General features: G+C 43.7%; 1 protein-coding gene across 2 annotated transcripts in view; it reads right to left on the bottom strand.

Moving 5' to 3' along the window:
- Positions 1-22,201, bottom strand: part of UNC5C (unc-5 netrin receptor C) — a 267,281-nt gene extending 245,080 nt beyond the window's left edge. For both annotated transcript variants that reach the window (XM_074823136.1, XM_074823135.1), the window contains exon 1: positions 21,837-22,201. In XM_074823136.1, coding sequence (XP_074679237.1) covers positions 21,837-21,960 — 124 coding nt within the window. In that variant the 5' untranslated portion in view covers positions 21,961-22,201. The remainder of the gene's footprint in view (positions 1-21,836) is intronic.
- Positions 22,202-23,126: the final 925 nt, after the last annotated feature.

Raw genomic sequence — 23,126 nt, forward strand, 5'->3', positions numbered from 1 at the left:
AAATGGTTAATGACCATGGGACAGTTTAAGTGCAACGCCTGCTGGAGAAGTGCCAGAAGCTGCTTTAAGAGGAGTGCCCTTAGGTCAGTAGACATTTTTTTTCCCCTTTGAATCATGTTACCCCCTTTCCACATCATAAATCAGTCACCTTGGCAATCTGCAGAAGCCAGACAGAGGGCTAGGCAGCAACATCTGTGGCAAAGGCCTTGTAACAGCTTTTATTTCACTGATAGACACATCATCAGCCCTCGGCACAGACGTTTGACAGGTGCACTCACCTGCAAGAACACAGAGGCTGGTATGCACAGTTCAGGGACAATGAAAGCTGAGTCACCAGGACTGGAAACGTGGCCGTCGTTCCCCGGCAGCCAAATGCCCCCTCCAACTGCTACGTGCTCCTACCTTTGTCTGGTGCTGCAAGGCACCAACAGCTAAAACCAGCTTTGCACTCGTACCTATTGTCAGCTGGAATGGGCAGAAGCATTTTTAGACAGCTCAGCACCCTCTCTCCTAGCCCCCAGCCTGGCCACCAAAGCCACTGCACCCTCTCAAGCACACTCCCAGGAAGAAAAAGTAGCCATTTCTGGAACATGTACTATGTTTGCAAAGGACTGATTAATCCCAACTATCTCCCTTCAGCTTTGCATACACTCATTTGTCTTTTTGTCTCTCCATCTATCTACTTGTCTTTTTTTTCAGTGTTTTTTGTTACAAAACTGGGACTGTCTGCCTTCTTCAAAATGTACTGCTTGGAAATGTACCTGGAGATAGTGTATACCATTGTGCTTACTCCTTATATTATTACTGGAGCACCAGGGTCCAAACAACTCTTGGCATCCTTTAACCCTAAATGCTCATTTGATCAATAAATAAAAGAATTCAGTAGCTTAGCTGAAGTAGAAACTAAATATCAGCTGCCATCAAAATCTTTAACTTTCAAAGATATAAATCTACTGATGTATTGACATCTCCAAACCACAGGGAAGTCTGACCAAAATGTTCAGTTAGAAGGAAAATATTCTTTGTGTTATTTATACATGAAAGCAAAAGGTAACATGCCTGCCTGTTCCTCTTTGATTCACTTACATCCTGCAATGCATTTCAGACATATTGTTCAGGTAATCCTGCATCTCAGAAGTTACTCCAGCTGTTTTCTGGGTGTGCTCACACCCAGGGAGACCCAAGCAATGGATTTTCTAGATACATCTTCCAAAGGAGAAAATAAAAAGAGCCTGCAAGTACTGCAGATCTCTGTCCTCCAGTGCAGACATCATTTCATAAACACCAGAGCCTGAATGGTCATTACACAAAATCCAAATCAGTAATAGAACACGTAGTATGACTTAAAAAATACAAAAAGGAGAATTGACTTGTACCTGTTTCATGAGCTGAGAAATGCAGCAACATCTAGCCCTCAGTTTCATGACAACTAATAAAAGTGCAAGAGCCGAGCTAAAGACCGCTTCTGTGCTTTGGGATGCATCTCTACTTTTGTACTGCTCTGAAGGAGCCTGAAACTCCAGACCAGGAAGCAAAGCCACTGACCCTCTGGGCACAGGCAAAGTCTTGACCGGCTACATGATGCCCCTTGGGCAACTCCAGACCAGCATCTTGCACCCATTCCACCCTCTTCAAATACAACTGTACAACTGGTGCCTGACATGGGGCGAAGCGAGGGCATTTCTCTTGAGTAACTCCACTGAGACCCTGAGGGACTTCCAACCGTGCAGGTTTGAAGCATGCAGCATTGCAGTGCCGCTCCTTCGTGTGAAACCCAGCACAGCTGCACAGCTGCCCACCTGAGTGCAGCTCCCACAGGGCACAGGGGCAGCACTGGAACTGCAACCCCTCACCTTCATTGCCAAAATGGTCTTGGAAATGCTCTGGGAAGACTGTCCATCTGGCAGGGAGAAAAGGAGGCTTTTACGAGTGCAGTGAGTAATAGAAAAGCCACGTGAGGGGTGTCATTAAGAGTCACACAAACTCATGCACTTAGGCAAGGAAGCTGGGGAAAACCACATGGCACGGAGCAAACGGGGGAGAGCCAGTCCTCAGAGGCACTGGCAAAGCAGGACCAGTAGCTCTGTGGGACAGGGCTCCTCCAACTGGGCTTCTGCAGCCAGCTGCTGTTCTCACCGCAGGTCTGTGAAGCCAAAAATTTGGATTAGGAGCCCCACTCCTAATTTTGTCTCTACCAGCAGCTTGCTGTCCACCTGATGAGGACGAGTGGCAAAGACGAGGTGGGCCAGCAGCAGTTAGGCTGGTCACAAATCAGACAGTGGTGTAAAAACCCAGCATCCACTTCCTACATTCTCCATGGCCTTTTGATAGAAACAAGCAACACCAGCCATGTTCATACCACAAATTACTTCCATGTTTTCTGTGAGCCCACCAGAGGGGAATTCCTGCATCTGCTCACTCCCCAGTCGTGCCTCCCGCTCCTCTGGTTTCCATCTAAAAATGGAGATAATTATACTTGCCTTTCTCCGATATGTTTTTCCTACTGCAAATAAAAATGCGTAACATGCACTCAAAGGCTTCTGAGCTTCTGATGAGTGTGATCTGAGCTTTCACTATGCAAAGGCATCCTTTCTCAGGGGGCATTAGCTTTGTACTTCATAGCCAAGATGGTCTTCATTAATTTAAATAGTATAAAAAGAAAATATGTTTAAGAAAGTAATGTGGAATGAAATAATACACTGAAAATTCTTCCCAAATTTTATTATGAATAGTTTTTAAGTTAGTGGGTAATTTTTTAATCCAATGTATCATGTTTAATGTTGTACCATGCCAAATCCATAGATACCCCCAGCACTTTACATTTCTTCCTCTGTTAGCATAACATACTGGGTCAAGTGTGACTACTGTTTATTTTAACTTTGCAAAATTGATCCCAGCTTCATTTTTTTGAGAAAGATTGGTCCATTTTGGTACATTTCCAGAATAAATCCTGCCTGTTCTTTTAAAGTGGGATAGACTCTTGACATACCACCACTGTGACTGTGGAAGGCATTTCTGGCACACATAATGAGTGATTGACTTCCCTGCTTGTTTTCATAGTGATAAATATGTGGTACCATTAGGCAGGAAAACAAAGTATTCCCAAAAAAATCTCTGCTAAGCACATTTTGGAGTTAATGGGCTAGTACAGATACAGTATGCTCTCTTTCTGTGCTAAGAGGTATTTGATTCCATGAAATTCACTCGCTCCCACATAATTTAAATGGCCAAAATGGAACAATGTATTTTCTCTTTTCTGCACATGTAAAAAGAGCAGACAATCTTGCCAAGGTTAACTATACAATCTTGTTAGGCTTCTATAGATTTCATTAATGCCTCATAAAAGAGAATCAATAAAACTCCTTGCATGCCAATACAAAATTGACCTTTCGATTTACTCTTTAAGATACAAAAAAAAGAACTTAATCAATAGACATCATCAAAACTTCCTTGATGAGAGCTCCTGCAATGGGGAAGTTTAGATTAAGAATTCTTCAGAGAAGTTATGTTCCTGCTCTGAACTGCTTCCTAAGGACTGTTCCTGATCCTACTGGAAAACTTTGGTGGGACTACTCATTGGTTGGTAGGCCACAACCTTGCAAAGCTGCAATATTAGAGGCATAGGATTACTCACACACTGAAACACAGATGCTTACAGAAGTGTCGTCACGCTTCAAAGGTTAATAAGACTGCTCACAAGAGAGGATTTTTACAGAACTGCGCCTTTACTCCCATTTATGCTTTAAATTTTCCTTTGACATTTTTCTGTGGGTATGAAAACCCACAATGCTTAAATTGACTTTGTCAGTTGCTTTTATGTAATTTACAGCTTAGTGTACCCAGCAAACACACCAAAATGACACCTGTCTCAGCATCCCAACAGGAGAGTCACTGGTAACAAATGGCAGCAGTGTTAGCACTCAAAAACAAGGGCCTGATCCATGGCCTTTTCACCGAGACTTTCCATCTATTTTGCTCCAAATTCCCCACTCAGACAGCTTGTGGGATCCCATTTTATGTTGTCTTTGGGTTTTGCAGTTTCCTCTTGCATTCAAAGATAATAATGATCCTCTGGTATCTTTTTTAGTGGCTAGATGGACCAATTCAGAAAATTGTTCTAAGTGCTCCCTTCCCACTTCTGCGAGATTTCTCAGGCGGGTAAGAAACAGCCCCACACAAAAAAACCAAACCAAACCACAACATCAAGAGATAACCTGGTGGCAATATTAATTTCTTGTCTTGTTTTTAAAGTACCTCTGTTATTTAATATGCCTCATAGCCACAGTATCATAGAGAGTTCACATAAAGACACATTTACTTAAAAAAAAAAAACAAAAACCCACAACCCAAAACTTAAATTCATGTGACTTTTCTTTTGCTTTTCAAGGAGTTCCTCCTCCCTGCTTGCCTCAGCTCATACCAAATCATCTTCCAGCCTGACCCAAGGATCCTGAGGTCCTTCCCAAAGCAGCATTTGCTTCTTCAAACATTTCTCCAGCACTTCTTTATGGGTACCTGCTGCTGGCAATTCCTGGCCCGTCTCCTAACCACTTCCCCTGTTTTATGTCAGCACCACACTCAGTCCACTCAATTGCAAACAGCTACTGGTGAGGGACAACTGTGTGTCCCCTTCTGTGGCAGGCCCAGTCCGCTTTGTGCATGCTGGTGTCCTAACAAAAAGGAGCAGTTTCGTTATCACCATCTTCCCTTTCTTGCCTCAAGTAGCATCATGCATAACATGTTTTGGTAACCTTTAAACAGACCGCCTGTGGGCATTTCTGTCTGTCTTGTGGTTTTGAAGTGGCTAATAAATACATACTACTCTGCTCCCCAAAACATATTTTTAATTTAGCCGGAGGCTCAAAACACCGCCTTTCTCCAGCCCACAGATAAGTTTGTTCCTATCCCAAGTATTCATGTAAGAGAAAAGAATGTTTAGTCTATACCTTATGTTTATAAACATGTATTTTGGGGGAAAGAGGATGCTTTAACTTCTTTATACAATGCATTATTTGTCTTACCACCCAGGGAAATAAAAATAAATACTGCAGTATATTCAAAATTCTTAATTCTCCAAAGAAATGTATTTTTTCCACTGTTACTGACTAATATTTGAAACTTAATCCTAACAGGCTGCTTTTTGTATGCTTTAGTTTTTCATTGCCTACTTTGAAAGAAGACAATGAGGAAAATCAAGTTTTATTTTTGTTTTTGTAAATATCCTCTAAGATGATCAAAAGTCACAGGTCATTGCTGCAGCTAGAAAGACAGACTCAATTGTACAGAGACCTGAGAAAAGTTCATCTCAGGTTTTGATCAGAAGTAGGGTGATGTTCTGAGAACAAACAACTGCAAAGAGCAGGGCAATGTGAACGTACGGCCTTTTCCTTTTAATTACTAAGTCTTTGCAGAGGCTTTGCATTGGTGGGATGGTGGGTGGCTGCAAAAACTTCCATAGAAAATTTTCTTTTTTAAAAAAAATAAAAAGCCCCAAACAACTATAGTAGCCATAAAACAGCATTTTACCCAATAATTGCCGTTCTAGATGCCTATCTTTTCTTTAGGCTCTCTTAAGTGGGACAAGATCTTGTAAAGATACAAATGTTTTCCTCCTCATTTATGTGGCAAAGAATCTCTTTGTTAACACTAGGATCGCTCTCTGATGTACTCTGCTTGCTCCTTTCTTTTTGTACTTTGCTTTTTGTACTTTGTCTGCTCCTTTTTTCCCATTTTTTTAAAAGCATTCTTAGTGTCATGGAAATTTTTTCTGTCCAAACAGACGAGATGATAGAAATCTCTCCACCATGAATAGAGTCTTACAGAAATCCTAACTGTTAACAACCTTCAGCTGGTGCAGAACTGAGCACTCACTGAACTCAGGGAAGCTGTGTTGGTTTACACAAAGTAAGAGGCTCAGCTGCAAACACATTCTATGAAGGCCGGTTCTTCCACTTAGAAAGTTCACCTACCTGAGCATAATCAGAAGTTTCAAAACCTAGAGCCTGGGGGCTGAAATTTATTAGGAACAGATGGAGCTAAGTGGCATATGCAATTTACTTGTGCACCTAAATGCAGTTATATATATATGTAAGTGTAAGTAAACTAGCTGGTATCCACTTCCTCACTAATCAAAACACCTTTTGCCTTCTTGAACTCCAGACCTACGCTGCTACAACTACTTGGTTTTCATACACACTAGTCATATCTAGTGGCCCTCAAGTCATGAAAACTCAATGTTGCACAAATTCTCATTAATAATTTTGGCTCCCATCGGAGGACTCATGCTGCCGATTACATAATGGCAGCAGCTGAAATCTAAAAGTCACATCACCTAAAATGAAAGAACCCAGCATTTGATAAACAACCCAGAGCACAAGTCAGAATTGACTTTTGAAGGCAGTCAAAACCTTACTGTCAGGTAAGCTCTTTACCCTTGCAGGTAAGTGCATCTTCCCAAATAGTACGTCATGGTCAGTAAGACATTTCCTTGGCAAGAGACTTGCACAAGCCTTTAAGCTGGGTTTGTGGGAAGGAAACACGTAGGATTACATAAACTATTTCAGTCCAGAAATTCCTTGTGGTTAAGTAATTATATATACTAATAACTTCCCAATGACAGTGTCTGGATGCAGCCTGCACATACACATAACAAAGCAATTTAATATCATTCATGCACTGCAATGTTCTCGAGCAATGACTCACACGTCACTGCCAGTTCTCATACTACAGAAAACTAAGAATTGGGACTTCAGCTTTCCAAAAATCGAAGTACTGCATTCAGGAACCTCTGTGATCTAAGAGACAACAACCTGCTACATATTTTATAGTAACACTTTGCAAATCATAGCTATGTATCCCTAGGTGCCCACAGGATGTTGAATAGGGACACTTGATACTGATCATATCAAGTGACACCACGTGTTATTATACTGATCAAAATATATTGATGCATCTTAAAATACTGACCATCTAAAAGCAAGGCAAAGTTAGGTGAAATCTGGTCATTAGAGTATGGGGTTTTTTTGTTGTTGTTGTTTTAAGGACTGCCTTAAGCAAAACCTTCCCTGGTACATTTATTTTCTAATATGCACAAATTATAAGAAATAGGTCAGTATATTTATTTTTCAGATGCTATTTCAGAAAACAAGCAATAAAACAGTTTTTACCTTGCACTGTGGTAAGAGTTACTTTGCTCAAACAAACTAAACTTCAGTAGCTGACAAAAAGTAATCAATAGTGTTTTTAAGATTAATTTTGACCTTACAGACCATGTGGCAAATACAATTCCGCACTAATGTACTTCCATGGAAGTGCTAAAGTCCATGGCTCAAAGCAAGAAATTTCAACAAGAGCAGCCAGACTTTCTGTCTTTAGATGTACATAGAGAAGAAACAGAAAAAGAAGCAAATACAGTAAAAACTTCTTACATTTTTTTAGACAAATAAGAGCCCTTTTCATAATGTGTGAGTCAGAAATGCATTTGTATAAGCCCACCAAATTCCAAAACACCTAGATATCATAACAGCAGAAAACTTGGGAAAATCATGTTACAGTCAGACTTACTACCGAGAGCTGACACAATCAGAACATCCCAAAAGTCTTGCTTGATACAGGCTTTTGCCTGCATAAATGACCACATGAAATCATTTACTCTCCTTAACTAACTGTGGAAAATATTAATGGCAACTTAGTGTGCCAGTTATGCCACAGATCTTCACCTGCCTCCTACAGAATAACCCCTCTGCTGAGCCACTTAATCTGCTTTTCCCCTGCTCCAGCATGGGTCCTTCCCACGGGCTGCAGTCCCTCAGGATAAGCCTGCTCCAGCCTGGGCTCTCCAGAGGCTGAGGGGGGATCTCAGCTCCAGCACCTGGAGCACCCCCTCATCCTCCTCCTCACAGCGGCCACCCCTGCAGACCCCCACTGCCAATGCCTGGGCACCTGCACCCAGTGCCAGGGAGCACCCCAGACACCCTGCAGTTTCCTGCCATCCTGTGCGCAGGGGCTGCTTTTGCATGGACACACACCTTGGGGAGCTGAACACATCCGCAGGCTTTGTTTATCTCCTCAAGGAGGTAGCGGGGTGGGGGGGGACACGACACACAGAAATCTTACCCTGCAACATTTCCCAACGTTATTGCCTATCTGATAACAATTTTCAGTTGTGCCTTTTATTTTGGGGAGTGGGCTCCTAAGCTTCAGTGGTTCACGGCTCAGAGGAGACAGCATTCGTGAAGGAGCCTGACACAGTTTTGGAGACCAAATTTCTTCAAAGAATGAAATGACCAAAAACATTTGAAAATTTATGTCAACTTCAGTGAGGGAATCCAACTGCAGAACAAGAGTAAAAAAAAAAAAAATCCCCCAAATGAACATTTTTCAAATTTGTCTTTCAAAAGAGTACTTTGGTTACTTTATTTCTTATTTTATTTTAGAGGTTAAAGAACATTCCCAAGTAAACAAAAATTGCAAAATGTTTTGTTTTGCACAACTGGTTTTTAACATATTTGTTTGGGGCAGGGGAAAATGACTTGAGGGATGATTATAAATCTTTTCTTGAAATTTCAAGGCCTTTTGCTGAACTGGACAAACTACACACACAGTCCTAACTCACAAAGATGGTCTAGTAGCCTCATGCAACCCCAAATATTCTGCAGTAGACAGACTATCGGTCTCCTTTTCCTCCTTCTACTTAAACACAGGCTGAAAGCCTTCCCAGAAAGAGGGAGCCCAGCACATAACAGAGTCGTGTAAGTCCCCCAGCATGCCACTACACACCTGGCTCCTGGTCACCTTCAGTTTCACAGCCCTGTGGGCACCTGAATTAGTTGCATAACCAGCTGCTCCTAAGTTTAATGCACGTTTCAGGTTTACTATACACTATACAGACATCCAGACAGATAAAAATACTGAAACTTTGAGAAAGACAAAGAGTATTGGCACTGCAACACCTTTTCTAATGAAAAATATTCACGGCTGTATTAGAGCAATTGTCCCACACCAATGTGAACGGCGTCATTTTGTTAGCTCCAGCATAATTCAATTACATAATTCTCCCAGCTCATGAATGTGTATATATTTACTTTTTTATAATCCAATACAATAATGATTTTTTTAATAACTTTCAGGCAAAGTAGTGAAAGAGATTAGGAAAGAACATATGGGAAAAGTCACTTCTGACCTATGTTTTATCCTTAAAACCCAAAAGTGGATTCAGTATTAAAATGAAAGCACTCTAAGTATATTGTGAAATATTTACTGCTGTTATTACTGCCTGATTTATGTGTGCCAGAGACCAGATTATTCAGACTGGTTTCACAAGCAATATGTTAGTAAACAGGATTTTGTTTGGTAATTATATTAAACATGTCCATATAAGCTTGGAATTAATTACAAACAGTATTTTGCTGTACTTGATAAAAGCACTAAGCAGCAAGAACTAATGATGGCGAAAGGGTCTTCTCTCACTTTCAATAAAGCTTTCCATGTGAAAATCTGTCAACATGAAAAAGTTACTGCTTGTAATTAAAACCAGGCTTTTGTTTGGTATTATGTTTACATGTTATGTTCCAGAAGAGGAAAAAAATGCAATTGAATTACTCTCCTTAAACCCTGTGGTTTGCAAACACACGATCTGCTCTGGGCACACTACTGATGTCAACTCCTTCGGCTTGGGAAGAAAAAAAAATTCAAGTTCAGCCTCATGACACTGAAGAGTTTTGCATTACTAACACAGTTTGTTAAGAGCTTAAGCGAGCCCTCCAGATGTGTTCGCAGGATTTCTGCAGTGGGTATGTCTACCCACATCAGGCATTTAAGCTCTACTCCTGTCAGTACTTGTACAAGGTTTCACTAATGGACAGATAATAGCAAAGAGGTGGAGGAAGTTACAGTAATACTTCACCATATTTGGGAGCACGTCAGTAAGCGACTAATTACCCCTCTGTTTCCAGCTCTCACATTAACTTACTATAAGCAACCCTTCGCCTGTCTCCACAATGGCTTTATAGCACAAGATCTATTTTCAAAGCAGACTTCAACGTGACATCTCAGAATTAGACTGATTGCCAAACCGGGTACTAAACCATGCTTCAGCGGGTCCAAAGACCACAGTACTAGGACCTCAGTCTGCTGGCTGCTTTTGAAGATGAATAACACGTTCATCACCTGTCACGCTTCTCTTTACCAAGCATGCACCATTTTTTCACCATACTTCTCAATTCTCTTTTTGATACACTGAGATGGGTAGATGCTATTTGTTGTGCCCATGGTTAACTAGAATTTAAGGCCATAGGCATACAAACATTATCTTGACAAATTTAAATGTTTTCACTCTGCTGTAATGAGATATATTTCCTAAATAGTGAGGAAATAACCTTATTTTTCCATGGCAACCCAGTGTTCCACATGACAAAGCATCTTACTGACTTCAATTGAAACTTTTTTTGAACAAGTCCATAATACATTTAAGTATAAAGAACCCTGCAGATAAGCAGCTCTGTGCTTATCCTCTGTTACAGAAGCCTGTACATTAAATTTGTTAATCTAGGTTTAATTCAGAAACCTGACACTCTGCTTTTCTTGTAACCATTTTGGTTTCTTGTTAATGCAACCAGATGGTAACTTCACTTTGATTACAATTCTCCCTACTTTAACGTGAACTCTTCATATTACTATCAGATGACATTTGCTTTCCTTAATGTACATAGTTTTAGAAAAATTACAGAAGTGCTATTGCTGTGTTACATGAAAAATTCCAGTGTACATTTAGCTGACATAGCATCAGCTGCTGTTTAAACTGGGCTTAGCTAATGGACTTTTAATGTCAGTGGGGTTATGTGCAGTTACTGGCTATTAGCAGGAATAGGCCCTTTCTATAAAAATCACTTTTCCTCAAGTGTGTTGTTTGAACATTCCTTCCTCTGATTTAGTGACTGTCACCAAATAGAAAACAAATGCAAGGACACTGGAATCTACTGTTATCTTTAAAACCAACTTAACCTCAGCCCAGCCTCCACAAGCGAAATACGCGTTCTGCATTGGTACTAGTGGATATAAAACTTTAAAGACAAAAGACTGAATTTTCCTTGTCTTGCTCTAGTGAGTAAATCCCAAGCAATCCAGTGAAACTAATCAGACAGAAAACAAACTTTGATCGAGGTACTGCCACCAACTAATTTCCCTAAGAGAAAGGATCTTCTTTGCAATGAAACCAAGTACTCATAAAATAAGCTCATCAGTAAAATATAGCAGATGAATAGTCCATGCAATGTCACTTTGTCATTTTAATTCATTTTTCTTTGAAAATGTTTCTTATAAATGCAAATTTAAGACTTTCCTCTTGGGACTACAAAATGATAGGAATTTGTATAAAGCAAGTAAGTAAATTAGGCCTTTTTTAAAAAAAAAGATTTGGAAGGTTTTCTCTAATTACCATGTTTATTACAAAGAATTAATATATAACATTTAGACAAAAAAAAAAAAAAACATACAGAAACAGTGCAGGACAAGCAAAAGACAAAAGCTAGCAGGAGCTGAACAATTTTGCCTTTTCCAGTGCTCATGAAACGCATATGGCACTTCTTAGTCTACTGCCTAAACTAGGATAATAACCACTTCTTTTACCAGCTACCAGGCTGCATTTCTAACTGAAGCAGTCGAAGCCCGTGCTTTTAGTAGTAGAGGTCTTTAGTTCAAAAATGACTGATTGCTGAAGCAGGAAATTGCCACGCATTTGTGTGTAATGGATATTTATGTGGATATCTGCCTACAGTTGGTGACATTTGGCTGTCAGTGTTCTTATCTGAAATAATGTGACAAAACCCAAGAGAAAAAACATCTACCTGGAAGAATCTCGCCAAGATGTTTTCAAGTAAGGCACTGTGTTAATCTCTCTACAGGAAAGAGCCACACTTACCAGCAAAAAAGGTGAGATCAAGGTCTGTCCATCCTAGAGTCTCACTCTACTGTGTCAACATATTTTTAACACAGAACCAGATCAGCTTCTGACGTGTGCTGGCTTTGAAATTAATGGAGCTATATTTGTTGGTGGTCATAACCTGGCCTTGTATAGTGTAAGTCTATCCTTGGTACAAGCATTAGGGATTTTAAAAAACAAAACAGAAACTGACAGTAAACTGATACCTCCCAGTACCGAACTTTCTGGCTACAAACTTTCTAGTTACTTAGGTACTTAGGAACTTCCTATTTGCTACAGCACAGGTATTTTACATGAGGAAGAGAAGGAAAACTAGCACTTATATTCCTGTCAGCAGAGATCTGCTGCATGAGAAGATTGCTGCATTTTATTTGAGCAAGAGACCAAAAAAAAGTTACCCTCACCTTCAGAAACTGGTGAGGAAGCAGAAACAAAGTCCCTAAAGCTACCTTTGCAATGTCTGCATGAAAGGAATTTGTAACGGGGATGATGACTTGCCAAAAACTAGTGCAGCTTTGGGGGCAAAAAGCTTACAGCAAGGCATACTAGTGTTTCATGAGACAATTCAGCGAGATTTTCAGTGAACGACACCCGTACAGGGGCACATTCATTTAATTACAGCCCCATTACTTAACTAGACAGAGTTCTAGTTTCCACAGTCAAGTCTGGTTTTCAGATCTGAAGTGACAGAGTTTAACAGGGGAAACTTTATCTCCTCCTAGTTGAAAGCACCACTGAGTTTTGTCCTAATCCTAAAATGAAGGCTTGAGCAGCAGAGATTTCTCTGTAGCTTCATCTGACTGCAGACAACCCGAAATTTCAGGCTGGACACCTCACTGCTACCCTGTTAGCCCTGGCTATTCACTGCTAGTAATGGCTAGTCATCTTTTGTATGTGCAGGCTGCAAGAGTAACCAGGCAGACACATGAAGTTGTTGATGTCGTAGGGAAAGGTGAGAGGAATACATCTGTGCTAACTCTGCCAGCAAATGGCAAAACTAAGAGACACATTAATGAAAGAGAAAATTAATTCAGACTAAGGCAGTGTGCATGCCTGTACTCTGAATTACTCCCGGTAATTACCTGCGCTACAGTCAGTGTAGGTAAATCCAATGCACATGAGAACAAAATTAGTCTTGCTTGCTATTCTGTCTCACTTCTTATTCCTCGATTTTGGTATGACTGAACTGCAATTAACCTCATTCAGTGAGACCATATTATTATTTTCATTCACTATGTAAACTTTCCAGTATAAACACATATGTTGGGACTGGATAAGACAAGCGATGTAGTTAAACAATAAACAAATACACCATATCTTAAGAGTGCAGCAATTCATGTTCCAGCCATTATTTTAGCAAATTTATGGTTGGAATATAGCTCTCCAAGAACCTCTGAATTACTAATAATCCTGTGGTGATCACTTTTCACTGCCTGACATGAAATGCACTAAATTCAAGCAAAGAAGCGCCTGGGGAACAACTATCAGTTCAAACAAGTTTCCAAAACGGCTGCAATAGAGTCAACCTCTTTTGACAGATCATTCAAGGCTTACTTGCATGTTTCCTTGTATCTAGCTGATGAAATTCAAGATTTCTCAAACAATCGCATCCAGCACTCAAGGGACCAAGAAAAACGCAAGCTTTCCTTTTTCTCAAAGGATACACCGTTAATCCACAGAGCTTAACATTTCAACCTCTCACTCAATATGAGACTAAGAAATAAAGCTACTTTACTTCTTGAAAACAACTAAAAAGGGATTGGCAGGAGCTACCTAACAAGAAAATGCTCAGCTGTTGCCAGACCAGTAAAACCTATCTGAGCTCCTTAGCACTGTTGTTGATAATGTTACCTCAACAAGAGGAAAAAAAAGATACTGGTTTAATTGCCTAGGCAACCTCATAGCTTTTATGACTTGTGAGGCAACAGGGTCCTCTGGAGCCTAAGTGGTTCAGATGAATGAAGTACAGTTGAATAAACTAGTCCTGAATTGCAGATTAAACCCAAATGAAACAAAACAACCCAAGGCAGTGATCCCTATTCCATTTACAACAGTGCTGCAGTCATCCATTGGATCTGCTCTTGCTTTTTCCAAATTCGGGGTAACACTGTGGATTTCACTGGGCAAAGCAAATCCTCCCAAACCACCTGCCACCATAGAGTCAGAGCTTCCAGGAAGCATCCCTGTTTCTGAGCAACAGCATATGGGTTTGCGCTTCATCTTGCATACCTATTTCTAGATACCAGCAGAGACAAAGAAACCATTAGTGAGACCCAACAAATTTGATATTGGGAAGGCACCTGAGAGCCTCCAATGTAGCATTCCCTCTGTAGCATCAATCTTTGGCATTGTCAGACAAGGAGGATGGACTGGAGCACCAGGGTCTGGAGCACTGGAAGCCCTGAGTTTGCATTTTGGCTTCGTTACACGTTTGCTCTGCTCCCTGCGGCAATTCCCCTTTTATCTCTCCACCAGAGCTAGATATAGCTGTCCTCCCAATCTGGCAAGAAGGATTAAAGATTAAATAGCTAATGCAACGTGACAAATAAGAACCTCCCATTGTCTCTAGCAATGCAAACATGTAGCAAAGCTATCCTAAAGATGCAACTGCAGATGTCCCCCACGGGACGTATCACTAACTGAGGCGAGCATGCACAGCTTTTTGGCTGCCTCTTCCTGTCCTGCCTGTGTAGGACTCATAGCAAAGGAACGTGAGAATCTGAGGAGGTGCTGATGAACTGCAGCATCGCCTACTGACATGGGGGACATCCCTGCCTTGATAGGATTATTGCACAGTCATGCAAGCTAGAGCAGCAGCGCTTGTATTTGGGGAATAGCAAAGGTACTCACTTAAATCCAGTGTTGCCTGCTCTTCCTGGGCATGTCTGGCACCACTGAGAATCTGGGTCTCTATCTCAACCTTCATCACAATAAAATCAGCGTGATTAAAAAAAAAAAAAAAAAAAGGGAAGAAGAAAAAAACGAGACCTAGAAAATGCTGTAAATATATGCCTTAACCAGTGCTTAACCAGGACTGTAAGTCAGTGAGATTTTTCACTAGGCTGGTTGAAATATATGGAATTGAAAACTGTTGTTGTCGGAAGACTTTACAATGTTTAACTTTTTCATTTTCACTGAACACCTAACAGATTTTCAGAAAGTGTAAGTAGAAAGAGTTTAGCCAGTGAGGTACATATTTTCAGCTTTATTGATCTTTTCACTAGAATAATTTTATACTTTTTTTAATTAAGGTTTCTTGTTTTTTCCAACCTCCCCCCAGAAAACAAAAAAAGGACTTTTTTAAACAACAACAAAAAAATCATGTTGATAAAAAGGACATTTTTAAGTGAAACTATTTTTGCATGAAGCTTTTCTTCCCCAGCCCAAAACTTTTAGATAATGATGTGCCAGGCTATAAAGGAACTCCCTAAAACCCAGCATTTGACGAATCAGGAGGAAATCCCACGTTTCCTGCTTAATGTACATGTGATTTGGGATGGAGTTATAAAAGCAAACAGGAAGCTGTTCTAATGATGACTACCTAGGGGGAAAGCTGTATACAGCATCTCTAAGGTTACTGAAAGCTGGGAAAACCTCTGGCAGCTCTTGCCCGCTGTGCCTGACTTGTGCGTGCTGTTTGTATGAGCAGAGACAGCCTCGAAGAAAGCAACTGGAACACCACTATAGTTCGGGGCTTTCTTTTACCTTCTCTGGCTAGCATGCACACCTACGGCTTAAATTCAGTTTTATGCCACATCCTTACCCGAGAGAAAGACAAATCTAAATACAAAACCCACAACCGATGCTCTGCAAGATGTTTAAGCAGACCTATCACAAAAACAATGACAATACTAAATTGTCTTCCCACATCTGCCCAACACTACAGTGTCTCCCCATGACACTGCTGAGTTTGGGGTCGGAGCATCTGCAGATGATCCCATTAAATTAAACACAGGGAAACAAAGTACATGGAAAATTAAGGGGAATTTTGTTGTCCCTATTTGTTCAACATAAGCTTCTTTATAACCTTTTTAGCATAACCCTTTATAACCCTTTTTAGCATAATTTCAAATGCCTGCTTACAAATGATGCAAATTAAGTCAGTCTTTGTATACAGTTTACCTCCCAGAAGACTTAACAGCATTTTTTTCAGATCGCCTCTTGGATAATGTTATGATGGAAAGCTCCAGGGGCGTCTGCTCCCAAGACTGGACTCTACCAAGCACACGCAATAAATCACTTAAAACACCACCATCCCTTCAGTCCTTGGAAGCAGTTAGTACTGAACTGTGCCTCTGCACAACATTATTCTGCTGCTGTGCTGATGGAGGTTGTAGCCAACTGAAAAACTGATGCTTGTCTCTTACTCCTTGCTTTTAATCTTTGACTTACGCTTTAAAAGCTTGCGCTGTTTTATACCTCCAAGTTGAAGGTGAAAGTAAAGATGGCTAATGAAAATGACAGGCAATGTAATTACTGCTTTATTGGCACCGATGCCAAGATCCCTGCCTGCTAAACTTGAATACCTCCACTGGGTGGCTAACAAGATGTGCATTTCACAAACTAGCACAACCCTCTCCCCACTTGCAAGAGAGGAAAGAGGGAATGGGAAAGGGAATGCCATTTTCTCCTACAGTGACATATAGATAATTGTATGAAACATATTGCATAGGCAGAGCACCCACGATTAAATTAACTTTTATTTCAAAGATAGACATGTTTTCGATGACAAACCAATGATCTGAACATTTGAGACTCGCATTGAGTCAAATCCTCTTCGGCTAAATCGCAGCAAACTGTTCACTACTTTGAGCAATGCAAAATTACCCAGGAATTCCCCTTTGCAACAGCAATTAAACCATATTTTTCTGATAAGCTGCAAAAGCAACTGTTGTGCCTTTATCCCAAAAAAGTAACCAGAACCGATTCCTCAAAAATCCGATGATTTAAAATCCAGAAAGACACCAGAAAGTCACAAACATAGCCACACACTATAAAACAGGTTACTCCAAACAAGATTACTTAGCTGGTAGTACAAAATAAAAGTAGCTTCACTTTGAAAAGTACAGCTCTCCTTCGTATTTTACATATACACAAAACTCTGGTCATACGCTGTACGGAAATACTCAACTGTTGTCCTAGTGAGCTGGGGCTCCTCTCACCTTCCATGGGAACTGATGTTGCTTCACATCCTATTCAACTGAACTGGAGGGACTGCACCTCAAAACACCCCTCTTCAACTTGCAGAAAAATCAAGATATTTACTTGAAATGTCTAATAAATATAATCCACATTTTCTCCTCTCTTGCTGCATAGCCCAGCTATGGAACTGATTTGCCTGCCCTTGGCACAGAGTTGTATTCCTGTTTTCAGACATACTGTATTTGGAAAATTAAATTAGGAAAAATCTTTTTAATATGGTTAATGCTGTTTCCTGTTTCTGACTTTGGATGTCACACACAAAGCTAGTCCCAAAATACAGTGAATGATCAAGGTTTGAGACCACTACCAAAGGGGGGGGGGGGGGGGGGGGAAGTCATGTAATGAATGATCCACATAGAATGATTCAGTATACATATGCACAATTGTGGAAATGTTTAGATACACTCAGGCATTCCTACTGTACAGGGGCATAAATGACACTGACAGTAATGCTGAAAAGCCATCAGAAGGGGGCTGTATTTGATGTATATACTTTTTTTGTAACTGTTGCAACCAGCTGCTAGAGACTGGATCCGGAGGAAGTGGAGCCCAGATTCTGGCTCCTGTGTTCCTGAAGAGGAATCCCTCCTCTGCAGACAGATCCGTCCACTTCATTATAATCTGCTTAAATTGCACCTCAGTCAGCAAAGGAAACCCAGTGGCTGCTTTGCTTTCAGCAGAGCCTAAAGCAATACTAAAATGCTACTCGGGGCCAGTACAGGCTACCACATCCAGCCCAAACTCATCAACATCACAGAAATCTGCCATAGCACAACACTTTAAAACAAACTAATGTTCCAAAGGGGCTTATCCATTCATAGCAAAATACTACTTGGCCCTCACTTTACTAGTACGGATACTATTACACCCACATGATCAAATACAATCGGTCCACTGATGCATCAAGATAATTAAGTTCTTTTCCCCCCTTTTTTTCAACCAGATGTGTTTAAGTATTTAATTAAGAAGTGCATCCCCAAAAGGTTAGTACATTCACACGTTATATTTCACTTTTTCCGCACCAAGCATTTTCAAACTGCTGCTGTTGCTAATACAGACTATTGCTGGGGCAAGACAAATATCTGCACATATGGCTCTTTTACAGTTTTCTTTTGAAATTATCACTTTGATGTAATTAGGTTTGAGGGGTTAGACATAAAAAATTGTACTCTCTTGTTGCAAAGGAACAACTGAAACAAAAACTCATTAATATGTAGTCCCTTTAGCTTTTCTATCCATCTCTTACACCATCATTATTAGCCCATAAAGATGTCTGAACCGTGCTTGTCACTACAGATAAGACAACCTGACCCTCCCTTTCACCCCACCTACACCCCAAAAAGGTGGGGGACACAGGATAAGTTCTTCAAACACTTTTAAAATCCAGTGATGGGGGGAAGTAGGGAAGTGCCAACGGCAGAAACTCAGTCTCTGCTGATTGAAGAGCCAAAGGAAAAGTTGCTCTTACGGGAGATGGCACTGAAATGCCAGGCAGGAGTAGATGCAACCAGGGATGGTTGCTCTTTCTTTCACCGTTTGGGACACTTGAATTCTCATTCTGATGTAGCTTGTCCTAAAGGTATAATGAATGCAGCAAACAGCAGATCAGAGTTGATTCTGGGTTGCTAATCGCTCTGGTCCCATTCACTCCACTCTGAGAATTAAGGGCTGTCTCTATCATTGTGGCTATTTCCTGTTCTCTCCTGATAACAGTGGAAAAATACTTAGAGAGCTTCAGATAAGAAGATAAGAAATGCTAATAAAACAAAAAGTGTATTTAGCTCTGCTGAGAAGCTCACAGGAGGATGCTGAGATGCAGTGATATGAATCTCTCTGCCAGAGAGTCTGGGGGTTGGTCCACCAACTACTCAGTTAATTTATTTTCCACGAGGCAATGGAAAAAGAAGGCATGAAAGCAGAATCCCCAGCAATGCTCACAGCCTCCTTAGCCTGCTTCAAATGATAAAGATAGTTGGGGAACGGAGAAGAAAAGCAAAACAAGAAATAGTACCAGCAGCAAGTACTGGAAAAAAATGTACACACCCTCTTTCCCTTCCTCTCCTCCCCTTTCTAAATCGTAACTATGTGTCTGCTCTCAGGAGACATCACTTAAAGTTTTTTCTCCTTTTCAAGGTATCACAAAGGAAGACTGAATTTTTTTGCCCAACTAAAACCAAGTCAGCTGGCTCCAGACCCACTGAAAATCAGAAGACTGAGACCAGTTTGGAGTGTAACTTCCACGTGTCCTGTTTCTATTGCTCTCAAAGGAATGCAACTGAAAAGACTAGAGGGGTGTTTCCATTTCGAAGGAGTGGACTGAATGGAGGATGACTTTGGGAAAAGTGGTTGTGTAAGAAGCATTTCAATGTTCACGCATTTTTGGAAATGTATAAATAAAACAGAAGGAAAACTTTGCCCAGTGCTATATGATGAGAAAACTTCCTGAAGAGGGCATAGTTAAACTGTTGATTCATTGCCTCACTGAAGCACCACATGCACATACGCATACATGAAGATCCCCACTGCAAACACCAATCAGAAAATCCCTCAGCTCTGGGAAAGATGCCAAAACCAGGTCTGCACCCAAATTCTGTGCCTGGTCCTAGCAAACGGGAAATAAAAATAAAAGCATAACATGGAAAAACAAGTCCAAGATGAATGGCTATATCCCAACCACACTCCCTGGATTTTCCACTCTGCTGTGAAAGTTTATCACATGCCACACAAGGGGAAGCATTGCCGAAGAGCTCTCCATCCCTTTCTGGGTAGGTGAGCGCTCCTGTATGCTGTGACAGGCCCCACACGCCTGCCGCCCTTTGCAGTGCAGGGGGCCTGGCTCCTCTCCCCTCGTGGCATTTCTGTTGCACAGTGTTGTCTCATGGAGGGTACGCATGGAAAGGAGAAACCATCGGAAAGTGTGAGGTACGCCCTGTGGCACTGAGATATGCGCTCTGGAACAGCCGAACGCAGGGGGTCCTCTCTTCCCCGCTCAGGCCATCTGTCACACGAATTACCCACGTCCTGTCAGCAGAGCAGGCAGGCTCCTTTCTGCTCCAGGTACAACTATCTGAGAGGATCTTTCCCCCTCAACACCCCCCCATCTACACAAACCGATACATACCCACCGACATCTAGGTCTACGTGCACATGGTACTATTAAAACCTTTAAACAGATAACATCAAACCTGTCCTATCTCAAACATGGAGAAAGGAAAGGTACATAAGACACAGAAGAAACTTGACACGATGCATAAGGGATTTTTGTACTCTTGTTCTCTGCTACCCCCTTTTCATGACCAGGTTTCTGATCTTCCTGCGAGATAAACGCCCGGTATGCGTGAGGGAACATGACTCTGAAGATAGAGTAAGTATCAGCGGGAAATGGATTAGCACCGTTACACAGACAGACATGATGTACAGTGCATCCAGCCCACCGGCAGCAAGCCTAAGGCTCCCAAAAGCCTGCCAGGGGCACAGGGAGTCAGAGCAACCAGCACCGCTCTCCTGTCAGAAAGGCCACAGAGGAGTGCACTTCATAATGGCTGGGTGAGAGCACAGGGTCAGGTCTGTGCAGTCGTCTCAAGTGCCTCTCCGCAGAGATGCTGGGGGGGAAAACCAAGTATTCTTCCACTTGCACTATGCTAACAACTCCAAATCAAAGCTTTGGTGCATATTACTATTTCCTGGTGACATATATGGGAAAAAAATCCAAAATGAAACAGCTTCTAAAATTCCTTTTCTCTTGTTAACCACATAACCAGGATTTCCAAGTGCTTTAATGAACCCGCACATCCTTGCTATGCGCTGCTCTGCCCACATGCAGCGGCAACCTCTCACTCTCTCTCTCTCTCTCTCTCTCTCTCTCCAGTGTTGAGGAGGTTGTAGAAAAGTATTTCCCAGCAAAAGCCACGCATTTCCACTTTAGGTCTAACTCCTGGGAAGAGAGGAGAAAAGCACCGAGAAAGTTTATCCAGCATCAGCTCGCAGGAGAAAAAGCCTCCTGCTGTGGCTGTCTGCCGGGCGGGTGACACACTGAGCCGGGGGTCTTTGTGATGCTCTCAAGACATCGCTAAACACGCACTGAGAAGCAAGACATTTTCACTTGGAAAGGGGAATTTATACATGGGCTACAGGGAAAACAGATCTAGATGTACTCCAGAACCCCCGACAGGGAAGGGGAAAAGAAAAAGAAAAAAAGCATAAACACAGTAACTCCCTTCGGGTGTATCATGTTCTAGGCACGACGGAGGAGGGTATGTGGCGGAGATGGGGGCTCACGCACGACCCCCGCCCGCAGAGCCCCGGGGCACGGCGGTGCCGCCGCAGAGGGACCCCCGCCTCGCACCTGCCGTTCCACGCACCTGGCCACCCCCCGGGGCGCACCGGCGGGGCTCCCCCAGCCCCGAGCCCCCCTCCGGCCTCGGTGCCCCGCTCGAGGACGAAGCGAAGGAAACGCCTGTCCCGGCCAGGCTCAGCAACGACAGACCCGAGCCGCCGGGGGCGACCGGACACACACACATACACACCCCCGCCAGACGCCGGCCGGCGGGGGTGGGGGAGCCGTGCATGCAGGGGAATGCCCCGCTTGCACCTACAGACGCACGAAATGAAAGCCCTCCAAATCACGGCATCCACTCGCGTTTTCATCCCGCAGCCGGAGGGCGCCCCGGCCCCCCTCCATCCGTGTACCCCTTACCTTGCGCGGCGGAGCCGGGGCTGCTGGCCCCCAGGACGGCCAGGGCGGGGAGCACCACGGTCTGCAGCAGGTATCCCAGTCCCAGCCCGCAGCGGGCCGCCGTCCCCTCCAGCCCCTTCCCCATGGCCGGGGCGGCGGGGCAGTCGCGCAGAGCCGCCGAGCTTTGCTGTGCCGCCTCTGCCTCCGCCAGCCCCGTCCCACCGCCGGGCGCGGAGGGACGCGGAGGGGGCGCGGAGCGGCGCGGAGCCCCCACCAGGCGCTCAGGCTGCGCGGGGGGCGGCGGGGCCAGGGGCACCGCTCGTAGCGGGGGGGCAGGGGCGCTGCATGGCCCCGCGGAGGGGCGCGGAGCGGCGCGGAGCCCGGCGGAGAGCTGCCTTCTTCCCGCGGGCGGCTCGGCGCGGCTGCCTCCACCCCGGGGGTGGGCGGGGGCCGGGGCCGGGGCCGGGGCTGGGAGAGGGGGCTGCGCCGGCCGCCTGCGATAAAATGCGAGCCGGAGCGAGGAGCAGACCCAGAGGGAAGGGGGCGGGGGAGGCTGGGAGCCACCCGCTGCAGAACCGGCCCCCTTTCGCCTCCCCCGCCCGCGCCCCCTGCGCGCACACCCGCGGGCACACTCGCACGCAGATGCGGGTGCACACACGTGTACGCACGCACAAACACACACGCACACACCCCCACCCTCCCTCCCCAGCCCACCCGGGCTGTGCAGCCGGGAGAAGCCCCGGCAGCTGGGGCTGCGCTGGCCGGACCCCGCTCCACCCGTGGCTCTCTCGTCCCCACACCGTCCCCGGGGGTCTGAACCCCCCACCCCGCACCGGCAGGGCTCTGGGGGGCCAGTGCCGTCCTGAGGGAGCCACAAAATGCAGGGTGGGGGAGCCCCATGCCGGCCAGGGGGCACCCCTCTGGTCCCACAAGTGAGGGGCAGGGGGAGAGGCAGAATCAGGAGGGATGTCAGGGAACCCCCCCATCCCTGCGGAACAGCTCCCTGTTTGTCCCCCAGGGTCTCTCTCTTAAGGCTGGGGTCGCTCCCTGCCAGACCTTACCCTCCCACCCTCCTTATGCCCCCAAAAAGCTCTCCCCTGAGCCCTGCCTTCACCATGCGCCCACCAGTGCCCACATCTCGGGCTCACTGCTCGACCCGGGCTCGCTTGGGTTTTGCTGTTGCTTTCTAGGGCTTGTTTTGGTTTGGGGGTTTGTTTTTTTCAAGTTGCCTTTCCCTTCGCAGAGCCCAGACAGGCTGTCCCCAGCCGTGACGAGACCCAGCTACTCACACGCCAGGTTTGCCAAGGCCGG

Source organism: Strix aluco, chromosome 4 (genome assembly GCF_031877795.1).
Source record: "Strix aluco isolate bStrAlu1 chromosome 4, bStrAlu1.hap1, whole genome shotgun sequence".
Lineage (NCBI taxonomy): Eukaryota > Metazoa > Chordata > Aves > Strigiformes > Strigidae > Strix > Strix aluco.